The 12,585-nt window shown below is 54.2% G+C and overlaps 1 protein-coding gene across 1 annotated transcript; it reads left to right on the forward strand.

Moving 5' to 3' along the window:
• The first annotated feature begins 5,369 nt into the window (after positions 1 to 5,369).
• LOC109740970 (uncharacterized) lies at positions 5,370 to 8,064 on the forward strand. Its single transcript, XM_020300038.1, has 2 exons — positions 5,370 to 6,059; positions 7,795 to 8,064. Exons 1-2 carry the CDS (start codon positions 5,370 to 5,372, stop codon positions 8,062 to 8,064), a joined length of 960 nt encoding a protein of 319 aa, XP_020155627.1.
• Positions 8,065 to 12,585: the final 4,521 nt, after the last annotated feature.

The following is a 12,585-nucleotide window of genomic DNA, read 5'->3' on the forward strand; positions in this document are numbered from 1 at the left end:
CCTCCACCAACCCCTCTTCGCTCCATGCAAGACATAGGCATCAACCGTTGTGCTGTCCCACCCCCCAGGAGCTCACTGATGCTGCGCTGCTGGCCTCGGATGTTGTGGCCACCACCTGCACCATTGTGGAGGAGGAACCTTCTTCTTCTGCTTGATTTCTGTGTTCACCCATGCTGCTCCTGCGTAACTGGAATGTCCTGTGCTGGAACATTCGTGGCTTAAATTCAGACAAAAAACTTCTCGCGCTATCTGATGTGATTGCAGTTAGTGGGTGTGCTATCGTTTGCTTGCAAGAAATTAAGAAACCTGTCATCGACCTTGCTTTTGTTAAAACTTGTTGTCCCAAGCGATTTTATAAGTTTGCTTATATTCCCTCACGTGGTGCTTCGGGAGGTATTCTCACTGTTTGGAATAGCTCCATGTTTACTGGCAATGTTATTGTTCAGGAGGATTTTGCTCTAGGCATTCAGTTCACTAGCACACTATCTGCACAAGCCTGGACACTTTTTAATATTTATGTCCCTTGCTCTGGCCCTGCTCGGGACACATTCACACAATGGCTTTATGACAGGGACATTCATACAAATGATGATTGCCTTTTCCTGGGTGACTTTAATTACATTCGTAGTCCTGAGAACCGTAATAAACCAGGTGTCGATGTTAATGACATGTCAACTTTCAATGATATCATCCGAAAGCATAATCTTGTTGAACTACCCATTAAAGGCAGGCTATTCACGTGGAGTAACATGCAGCAGGACCCCCTTCTCGAGCAACTAGATTGGTTCTTCACGTCACACCACTGGACACATGTTTACCCCAACACGTTGGTTAAACCTCTATGCAAGCCCACGTCTGATCATACGCCTTGTGTTGTATCTATAGAGACAAAAATTCCACGTGCCAAAATATTTCGCTTTGAGTCATATTGGCTTCTTCATCCTGGTTTTATGGTCGTGGTTAAGAAAGTTTGGTACCGTCCTGTCCGCTCTGACAATGCTGCCACGATTCTGTGTCGAAAGTTCAAGCTCCTGAGAAAAGAGTTAAAAGCTTGGAGTAAAAATATCTCCCGTCTATCAATTGCTATTGAAAATACTAATAAAACACTTTTTGATTTGGATGCTCTTGAGAACCTTCGCCCTCTCACACTTCCCGAGGGTAACTTTCGCAAGATCATCAAGAATCACCTCCTCCGCTTGCTGGATTATCGGAAGCAATATTGGAAGAAAAGATGCACCATTCGTTGGGTCAAATTTGGAGACAAGAATTCAATTTTTTTTCACGCGGTAGCTACGGAGAGATACCGAAAGAACAACATTGCCAATTTGCAGACTGATGAGGGTCTCATGGTTGAAGATCACACGGGTAAGGAGGCCCTTCTTTTTCAAGCCTATACTGAAAGACTAGGTACCTCAAATCCAACACAAATGCAATTTGATATTCGATCTTTGATAAGGCCAACTGAAAATCTTGATCATCTCACACTACCCTTCACACATGAGGAAATTGACTCGGTGGTTAAGGAGATGCCTGGCGATCGGGCACCTGGCCCGGATGGTTTTAGTGGGTTGTTCCTTAAAGCTTGTTGGCCTATCATCAAGGAAGATTTCTACAACTTATGCAATCAATTCCATGATGGCACACTCAATCTTCAAAGCATTAATGATGGACTAATCACTCTTATCCCGAAAAATGGGTCCCCATCAACTATCAATGATTATCGTCTGATCACACTACTCAATTGTTGCCTCAAGCTCATCACAAAACTGCTGGTCAACCTCTTACAAAAGGTCATTTTGAGGATTATTCATCGCAACCAATATGGATTCATTCGAGGAAGATCTATACAAGACCGCCTAGCTTGGACTTTCCAATATATCCACCAATGTCAAGCTTCAAAACGTCCAATCGTGTTACTCAAATTGGATTTTGCAAAAGCTTTCGATACCATTGAGCATGATCCAATGATCAATATCATGAAGCACATGGGGTTTAATGATAAATGGCTTTCTTGGATTAAATTCATATTCTCCTTGGGAAGATCTTCTATTCTGCTCAATGGGGTGCTGGGAAGGCAGTTTCACTGTCGTCAGGGAGTTCGCCGGGGTGACCCTCTCTCACCCCTCATCTTTGTCCTTGCGGCCGATCTACTACAGTATGCCATCAATGATGCTTTTAGAAATGGATTGATCCAGCTTCCATTCCCTAGCAACGGCCAAATGGATTACCCGATTGTGCAATACGCTGACGACACAATTTTGCTTATGCCTGCCTGCCCTTGCCAAGCTTTGATTACCAAAAATATCCTCACCAACTATGCCCAATAGATAGGACTCAAGATCGACTTTCATAAATCAACACTCATTCCCATCAACTTGGATCAGGAGCTTGCCATGCAAATTGCCTCAATCTTCGAGTGCCCGATGGGAGCCATGCCTTTCACATACCTCAGTCTTCCTTTGGGCACGTCTCGACCCACTATCCAAGACTTCATGCCACTAGTCTGCTCTATTGAGAGTAGTCTTTCCTCCACACTCTCTCTCATATCACATGCTGGGAAGTTGACCTTGCTCAATTCGACCGTCACATCCCTCCTCATTTATGCGGTGTGCACCCTTCTGTCGGCGTCCTGGACTTGGGGGTATCCAGTCCTGCCTGCCTGCGGCCCACCGCGTGACTCCATCGACGGCCCGGTACGGCCCGACTTCAGCACCAACACTGCAAGACCCTCGCGAGGGGCCAAGCCTCGCGAGGCGGACGACGCCAAGACCCCTGAAGGAGTGGCCTCCTCGGGAGGGCTCCTGAGGGGCGGAGAGTTCTATGCAGCTACCTCATGTGGCTCAGCTGACGGGAGCCATGACAACCAAGGCCAGGCGGTCGCCAGGCGGGTGCAGAGCGCAGGTTTCCTCTTCGGTGGAAGGAAGGCAAGCCACAGGCGCGGAGTCCCGAGGAATCAGCCAAAGGTTTCCATTATGGTGCAACAAGACCAAGGCCGCTAGGACGGCAGGGCAAGAGGTCATCACCGAGCCCACTGCAGCGTCACGGCCAGAGGCTTTCCGCAGGCGCAGACTACTTTTGTCAGGACTGTACTACTTGTCCCCTTTCAAATCCCGCCGTTGTGGAATCCCTTCCTGCTCATATTTGGGAAGAGGACCAAGGCCACTATATATAGGACTTAGCTACCACCATAGTAGGGGAGAGATCCATTCCGACCAGAGCATCACACCAGCTCAAGAACACCTCACCTCCTGAGGCTTGTTCATCCTTGTACTAGTTCATCCATAGCCCCTCAAGGCAATCCACCACACCACACTGGATTAGGGTATTACACCACAACGGTGGCCCGAACCAGTACAAATCTCTGTGTCTTTGTGTCTCTGTGAGCTCAATGTGCTAGGCTAGGGAGGATCGCGAGTAGGCAGGCTGGGCAGGTTGAGATCTCCGCACGCACCCCAGAGTTCAAACCTCTCAGGGGTTGCCGGATCCCGAAATCCGACATTTGGCGCGCCAGGTAGGGGTGCGTCAGATCCTCTCTTCCGTCGTTTGATCCGTCTCTGCTCTGACATCTCCATGGCCGACGCGCGCAGCGCTCGCGCCGAGCGTCGGGCTGCGGTCCCCGCCCGCGTCGCTCAGACGGCTCCAGCGGATGATGGTTGTGCTCGCCGCGCTCCTTCTCTGATGGCCAACGCCGCCGCGGGCCCTGCAGGCCACGAGCAGGAAGCTTCATCGCTGCACCCGTTGGTGCGCCGTGACGGGTGCACCGCTACTCCGTCACTGACCCTAGCAGCTTTGTCCTCCCACGCGCGCCGTGGCCAGGTGGATGCGCAGGCCGCTCTGCTCACGGCGCGGGAGATTCTTCTCTACCGTCTGGTGGGTGATCTCTACGAGGAGTGGCTCGAGCGGATCGCCGAGCTCATCAGCGTCGCACACGGGGGCTCCGATGGGCCGGCTCGCTCGCTGCCTCAGCAAACACCTGCAGCGGGCGACGTCGCGCACGGGGCTCCTCCGCCTCCAGCCCAGGCGCCATCATCAAGCCAAGGCGTATGGCTCCACGGCGCGACCCGCAGCGCCCGGCGCCGGCTCGGGACGACGTGAGCTGCCAGATGGTGCAATGTCCCCAAGGAGAAGCGCGCGTGCTTCCAGCGCCCCAGCACCAGGCTCGCGAGCCGCCACAGGAGGTGGCGGGGCGCGTGCACCAGGACCACGTTCTACCCCCTCGACGACCTCCGGTGGCCACGGCAGGGTGCCGCACGTTCACTGCGGAGCTCCGCGATGTCATCTGGCCGAGCAAGTTCAAGCCTGGCCTGCCTCCACGCTACGACGGCACTGCAGACCCCGCCGAGTTCCTACAGCTCTACGAGCTGAGCATCAAGGCAGCCAACGACGATGACAAGATCATGGCAAACTGGTTCCCGATGGCCCTCAAGGATGGCACGCATTCTTGGCTCCTGAACCTGACCGAGGGGTCGGTTTCTTCCTGGGAGGAGATGCGCAGTCGTTTCATCGCCAACTTCTAGGGCACCCGCGACCGTCCGCCGGCCGCGGGCGACCTGCGCCGCGTCAAGCAGCAACCTGGAGAGACCCTGCATAAGTATATCCAGCGCTTCAACAACGTCCGCCTCAAGATTCCCAAGGTGTCTGACGAGGCCATCATCTCCACGTTCACCGATGGCGTCCGCGATGTCAAGATGGAGGAGCTCGCCATCCACGAGGACCTCTGCACTGCTCTGGAGATGTTCAACATGGCGAAGAAGTGTGCGAGGGCTGAGGAGGGACGCCTCTCCCTCCTCGAGCTCCCTGATGCTGATCCAGAAGACAAGAAGACCAAGACCAAGGACACGAAGCGCAAGGGGCCAGCCGTGCTTGCGGCCGAGCCAGCGACCAAGCGCGGCTGCGACCACCCCGAGTCTTCCAAGGGCAAGCAGCCGTTCTGCGCCTTCCACGACGTCTACAGCCACAATACTAGCGACTGCCAGGAGCTCAGGGCTCTCCGCGACGGACGCCTCGGTCGACGCCCCGAGCGCAACTATCGAGGCTACAGTCGCGGAGGTGGCCGAGGTGGAGGACGCTGGGATGGACGCGACCGACGTTAGGAGTGGTGCGACCAGCCTCGAGAGGTCCGCTGGCAGGACCAGCCTCGCGAGGGTAACTGGAGGGAGCAGTCTCGTGAGGACCGCCCTCAGCGCAATGCAGCTTTGCCTCCTCTGCCTCCACCACCGAGAAGGTCTCCAACAACATCGCAGAATTCGAGGGCTTACTCGCCGGACTCAGGGCCGCGGCCGCACTAGGGGTAAAGCCTCACCATCAAGGGCGACTCTCAGCTTCTCGTCAACTTCTCCAACAAGGAGTACACGCCTAAGGACGAACACATGGAGACATACCTAGAGGAGGTGCGCAAAATGGAGAAGCGGTTCATGGGCGTGGAGCTGCAGCATGTGCCGCGCGGGACGAACAAGGAAGCAGATGACATCGCCAAAAGAGCCTCTCGCCAGCTCCCTCAGGAGCCAGGGGTGTTCGAGGAGCAGATCTTCAAGCCATCTGTGGTCCCGCACGTTACGACTCCAGCACCACCTCAGGAGGACTTGCCACAAGCGCCCGAGACAGGCACTCCAGCCCGTGGTCACCCCTCAGGAGCCCGCTTGCTGCTCGCGCTCGAGCCTCAGGAGGGGTGCTGGACAGAAGAGTTCAAGGCATACTTGCTTCAAGGGACCCTGCCAGAGAAGGAAGAGGACGCTGAGCGCGTGGTCCGTCAGGCCACCGCGTACTATATCAATGATGGTGAGTTATATCGCAGGAGGCCCAATGACGTTTCGTTGCGGTGCATCTCCAGGGAACAGGGGCTCGAGCTGCTGGCGGACATCCATGGTGGGGACTGCGGGCATCACTCCTCGTCCCGCACCCAAGTGGGCAAAGTGTTCCGCAGCGGCTTCTACTGGCCCACCGCGCTCAACGATGCTACCAAGCTGGTGCGCTCTTGTGAAGCATGCCAGTTCCACGCCAAGCAGATCCATCAGCCCACGCAGGGCCTCCAGACGACCCCGCTCACGTGGCCATTTGCGGTCTGGGGGGCTGGACATCTTGGGGCCATTCCCTCGGGCGCCATGGGGCTACTGATACCTCTACGTCGCCATCGACAAGTTCACCAAGTGGGCGGAGGTAGAAGCCGTGCGCACCATCCCAGCAGGATCAGCCGTCAAGTTCATCAAGGGAATCATGGGCCGATTTGGGGTCCCCAATCGCATCATCACCGACAATGGCTCGCAGTTCACCAGCAATCTTTTCAAAACATACTGTGCTAACCTTGGAACGCAGATCTGCTACGCCTCAGTAGCACACCCACGGAGCAATGGACAGGCTGAGAGGGCCAATGCAGAAGTCCCGAGGGGCCTCAAGACCCGCACCTTCAAGAAGAAGCTCGAGGCCTGCGGCAGGGGCTGGCTCGACGAGCTGCAGTCCGTGTTGTGGTCCATCCGCACCACCGCGACCAAGCCAACAGGAGAAACGCCGTTCTTCCTCGTCTACGGAGCAGAAGCGGTTCTCCCTCACGAGGTCAAGCATCGCTCCACGCGGGTCCTGGCGTTCGACAAAACACAGCAGGACGCCACGCGGAGGATGGATCTCGTGCTGGGGGAGGAACGCCGCCGTCAAGCGTCGCTCCGGCCAGCGAGGTACCAGCAGGCGCTGCGGCAGTACCACTGCCGCAGCGTCCGCTCCAGGACGTTAGAGGTGGGTGATCTCGTCCTGAGGCAGGTGCTCTCCAGGGAGGGGCTGCATAAGCTCTCTCCCATGTGGGAGGGCCCGTTTAGGGTTGCCAGTGTCTCTAGGCCTGGCGCCGCGCGCCTGGAGACACAGGACGGGGTCCCCATCCAGAACGCTTGGAACATCCAGCACCCCCGGAAGTTCTACCCCTGAAGAAAGGCTGCGGCCTATGAAGCAAGGCTCCGCCCTGTGAAGGTCTCCGCTCGTGACACTCTCACGTAATAATCAGTGGGGCTGTACACGCCCCGGAGTATCCTGAGAGTCGCCCTGGGGCCTCATGGGGGCTCCCTCCCACGTCCTAGTGACAGCACTTAGCTCCGCGCTGGTGAGAAGACTAAATTAGGTGCCGGACGCGGCTGTTCATTTGCTTTCTAAAGTTGCTTGCAGTTTTCTTAGTAGTCTTTAAATGGATTTGGTATTCTCGAACGCTGGTTCCCTGAGTTGTGTTTTCTCCTAAGCTGTTTTTGTCTAAGGACGTGAGAGAGGTAGCAGTCGCCTGCCACTTCTCCTCGCGCTTCTCGCGCGTGGGGCTAGGTAGGTGTGTGCGCCCAGGGCCTGCCTTTGCGCACGCACCACGCCGAACCCCGTTATTTCGGCTTCATCCTCGCGAGGAGCCCTCGATCGTGTCCGCTCGCGCTAGCACCCCTCATGTCCGTGCCCCCCGGGCAGCGCGATGCGGTGCATCAGGTCCAAACCACCCTATGGCAGGGGGCTCGCGTAAGAGGGAATAGGTCACTCAACAAATTTTCTTTTCCTTCAAGGGATAGCTCTGCCCTGCCGCGGCTCCTGAGGGCACAAGGCGTATCTCCGAAAGGCACAGGGAGTACGCCCTGGGGACCCTGTCAAATACCTAAGGTCAGGTCCTCATGAGGCAAAGGACGACTGCACATACCAAGCTAAGCCTTCCTACCTTAACCCACTCAAATCGCAAACACTACAACACAGCATCAAGACAACAATTATAACATAAAAGGCATAGCAGCAACGGTTCATTACACGCCCTCCTAGGGTACATTCTTCTTTTTTGGATTGCAGGAAAAAGGAAAAGCTAAACAAAGAGGGCCTGAAGGCGTGCAAGCTTGGCACCAGCGCCGCATCCTCAAGCAGTGCCTCAAGGTAGCCCGGCGCTCCACCAGTTCTTCCAGAGGAGATCTGGGGCCACCAGCCTTGAGTCCAAGTTCGCTGGCCCCCAGCTTAAGCCGGGCTCCTCTCCAGCTTCACTGGAGTGCTGCGGCGGGACAAACCACCGGCGTCCTCGACACGAGCACGACGACGCGGAGGCCGGTCGTAGCCACCGTTGCTTGAGCTCTCGTTCGAGGAAGAGCTACCGTCACGGGAGGAGGAGTGCGCGTCAAGGCCAAGCTCGCCATCCCCACCATCGTCGTCGCTGCTGTCCTCCGGGCAGCACCCCACGCGGTAGTCGTCCCCCTGAACACCCTCACATAGAGGGTCACCAGGCCGTCGTACTTGAAGTGGAGGGTGCACCTTCCCCCCAGGCCACGCGCGCGGGCGAAGGTCTGCCAACCGCGGGCCAGCACCACGCTGCCAGAGGCAGAGATCTCGGTGCTAACCCACGAGGCTCTGCTGCAGCACCCGTCAGCCTGCAGCCAGAGGCCGGCAAGCCCTAAGGAAGGAAGCTCGCCGGAGAAGAAGCGTGGGAGCCGGAGCGAGGTGCCAGCCGGACTCTCCGACCACACCACGAACTCAGGGAGCACCTCCAGCAAGGAAAAGCGCGGCCGAGGCGGGCGTACGACCACGGCGCGCCTCCCTTCATCATGGGGGCTGCTCTGGAGCCGGTGGCCCCCGCCACGGGAGGAGGTGCCATCGCGGACGCCTGGAGAAACGCTGCCTTTGGGGGGGCGTGCACCCGCGCCCCCTGGGTGCTGCCGGAGGGACCGCAGGGTGCTTGCGGGGACGGCCGCGGCCCCTCTTGGGAGAGGTTGGCCCCTCCTTGGGGGCCTCCCCCTTCTCGGCCGCTGAGAACCTCTTCGGCGACGCCATGGGAGCAAGACAGAGAGGAAAGAAGTAGGCGGAGTAAGATGAAGGAAAGATGGACAGGGGGCTCCGCCCCTCCCTCACATTTATAGCCAAGGGAGGCCAACCGCCGGCCTCCACGACCTCGCGCCATCATGACCCTCTGCATGCAGCATCGACCAGTCAAGTCGAGCAGTTGCCAAGGCAGCGTGGGGAAACGGAGTCGCCCACGTCCAATCAATCGCCACGCGTCATCAAGGCTGCAGGCGGTTAGGGCCCGCAGCGCTCCGCTCTTGCCCTTTGGCTTTGCCTGGAAGCAAAGTCCAAGCGCGCCTTGGGCCCGGGGGCTACTGTCGGCGTCCTGGACTTGGGGGTATCCGGTCCTGCCTGCCTGCGGCCCACCACGTGACTCCGTCGACAGCCCGGTACGGCCCGGCTTCAGCACCAACACTGCAAGACCCTCGCGAGGGGCCAAGCCTCGCGACGCGGACGACGCCAAGACCCCCGAAGGAGTGGCCTCCTCAGGAGGGCTCCTGAGGGGCGGAGAGTCCTATGCAGCTACCTCATGAGGCTCAGCTGACGGGAGCCATGACGACCAAGGCCAGGCGGGCGCCAGGCAGGTGCAGAGCGCAGGTTTCCTCTTCGGTGCAAGGGAGGCAAGCCACAGGCGCGGAGGCCCGAGGAATCAGCCAAAGGTTTCCATTTTGGTGCAACAAGACCAAGACCGCCAGGACGGCAGGGCGGAGGTCATCATCGAGCCCACCGCAGCGTCACGGCCAAAGGCTTTCCGCAGGCGAAGACTACTTTCGTCAGGATAGACTATACTACTTGTCCCCTTTCAAATCCTGCCATTGTGGAATCCCTTCCCGCTCATATTTGGGAAGAGTACCAAGGCCACTATATATAGGACTTAGCTACCACCATAGTAGGGGAGTGATCCATTCCGACCAGAGCATCACAACAGCTCAAGAACACCTCGCCTCCTGAGGCTTGTTCATCCTTGTACTAGTTCATCCATAGCCCCTCGAGGCAATCCACCACACCACACTGGATTAGGGTATTACACCACAACGGTGGCCCGAACCAGTATAAATCTTTGTGTCTTTGTGTCTCTGTGAGCTCGACGCGCTAGGCTACGGAGGATCGCGAGTAGGCAGGCTGGGCAGGTTGAGATCTCCGCATGCACCCAAGAGTTCGAACCTCTCAAGGGTTGTCGGATCCCGAAATCTGACACCTTCATTTTCCACCAAAGCTTATTGAAGTGCTTGATAAAATCAGAAGAAGATGCTTGTGGACCAAGAAAACCGAACAAGGCGATAAATGTAACTCTCTAGCTGCCCGGGATATGGTGTGTAAACCATAAAGCAAAGGTGGCCTAGGAGTCCTCAACCTACGTGTTCAAAATGAAGCTTTGCTCCTCAAGTTTTTACACAAATTCTACAACATGATGGACATCCCCTGGGTCCAACTAACTTGGGACTCGTACTATACAGAGAAGATACCTCATGATACTGACCCAGTTGGCTCATTTTGGTGGCGCGATATCCTCAAACTCTCTCCCAAGTTTAGGGGAGTCTCACGCATCAACATTGTCTGTGGCACCACTGCCTTATTTTGGAAAGATCTCTGGGCTGATCAGATTCTGCAAGACTCACACCCACGTGCTTTCTCTCACTCTTTCAACGAAGACGTCTCGGTCAAGGATTTCTTGGGGATCACGTCTCTGCATGAAGCATTTCACCTTCCGTTGTCGCCCCAAGCGCATGATGAGATCAGACACATGCAGACCATTGTTGCTGCGCTTCAACCTTCAACGGCAACTTCGGATGTGTGGCACTACATGTGGGGCAAAACGAGCTTCAAGTCCACGGATTACTACCTTTTTTCTTCAAAGATCTACATTCTCACCAAGTCTTCGGCTGGATTTGGAAATCAAAATGCACGATGAAGCTAAAGGTGTTTGCTTGGCTGTTGTTCCACGACCGACTTACGCGCAATATGCTTAAAAGAAGACATTATAACATCGGGGATGATCACAACTGCTTGCTCTGTGACCAAAGCATCGAGGAAACTGTTGAGCACATGATTTTCACCTGCTCCTTCAGCAAACAATGTTGGGTTAAACTTGACATCCTCTGGGAACCCTTCCTTGGCCGGCTACAAGCTATTCAAGACTAGAAGAATAACCACCCGTCGCCCTTGTTCCTGGAAAAATTCATTGTGGTGGCTTGGAGCATCTGGAAGGAGAGAAACAATCATCACTTCAGGGCTATACCCCCTCCTTCCAGTCTTGGCTTGGGAGATTTAAGAGAGACTTTGAGCTTCTACAGCACAGGGTTAAAGAGGCACATAAGCCTTTAGTTGTTAATTTTGTAAACTCTCTTTGATAGCACTCTAAACTAGCTTTTTATTCTCTTGCCACAAAGTGGCTGAGACACACTTCATGTAAATACTCCATTGTACAGCCCCCCCCCCCCCACTATTTATTAATATATTAACATAGTAGGAGCCTTTCCTACTGTTCTTGGTCAAGAAGAAATTTGATCTCTGCCATTAGCCCCAGCTCGAAATCAACGCGACGCTGCCAGATGCTGACATCCCTCAGCATCTCTCGCCTGAGATCGACTTGCGCATTCACCTTGTGCTTCGCCAGGTGCAGCTCCTTCGAACTTGTCTCCAATCGATGCGACGCTTCCTCGATCCGATTTTTCCTTGCTGCCCACCACCTAAAACGCAGCCCTGGAATGTCCTCCGGCGCCACCGATCTGTGATTCCAGAGCAATGGATCCCCTCTGAAACACATGTGGGTTTCGCTAAAAGGCGGCAGTGCTGCGGGCCATAGCGAGAGGGCAGACCGCAGGATCCTGGGATCAAAGGGATTATCCATGGCGGGATCTGGTGGGCGAGGCGGGGAGGCGAGCGTAGGCGCTGGGAGAGCCCTACAAGACTAAGATAAAGATGGTACTACTCCACTCCGTCCATAATTAAATACTCCCTCCGTTTCTTTTTAGTCTGCATATAAGATTTGGTCAAAGTCAAACTTTGTAAAGTTTGACTAATTTTATATAAAAAATATTAACATCTCCAATACTAAAAGTATATGTTATGAAAATTAATTTCATCATGCATCTAATATTATTGATTTCATACTGTGGATGTTGGTATCTTTTCCTACAAAGCTAGTCAAATTATACAAAGTTTGACTTTGACCAAATCTTATATGCAAACAAAAAAGAAACGGAGGGAGTAGTACAAAGGCCATCAACAGTAACCCAGGCAAAAATTAATCATCCTTCCTGCGTCCTGGTTCATTGGCCCCCTTTTTATTATGTGCCAAATTTTGACCAAAAATTAACTAACAAAATTCAAGCACTACAGCCAAAGTTTCTGCTTTTGCACTCCACAAACCAAACAAGCAATCAAATCATCCTAAAGGCAAATCTTGGCACATTATTTTTATAGTACAAAGGATTTGTACAAGGGGATACTTATTTTTGTTGAAAAGTTTCTATAATCAAGGTTCACAAAGTTTCCATGGGCATGAACAAAGTTCAAGGCTAGCTCCCACTTTGACAATGCTCCCTTTCTCACTTTCGCTTTTCTTTTTTAAAAGTTCTAGGTTACCCTCTATTTTTTTGTTTTTATAAAAAAATTAAATGCACACAACAGAAAAAAGACTCTCTAAAACTTCCGGGTCATCTCGCTGGCAGCGCTTTCTTTAAAGCCATTAAGCTAGGCATATAGTGCTCAAGTAATGGATCCACCCGGATCCCAAGGTATATCAAAGCCAATTTTAATTAACAATGATTTGTGATTTAGCAGTGAGCACAAAGTAACATATATCATGCACAA

This window comes from Aegilops tauschii, chromosome 4 (assembly GCF_002575655.3).
Source record: "Aegilops tauschii subsp. strangulata cultivar AL8/78 chromosome 4, Aet v6.0, whole genome shotgun sequence".
Taxonomy (NCBI): Eukaryota; Viridiplantae; Streptophyta; class Magnoliopsida; order Poales; family Poaceae; genus Aegilops; species Aegilops tauschii.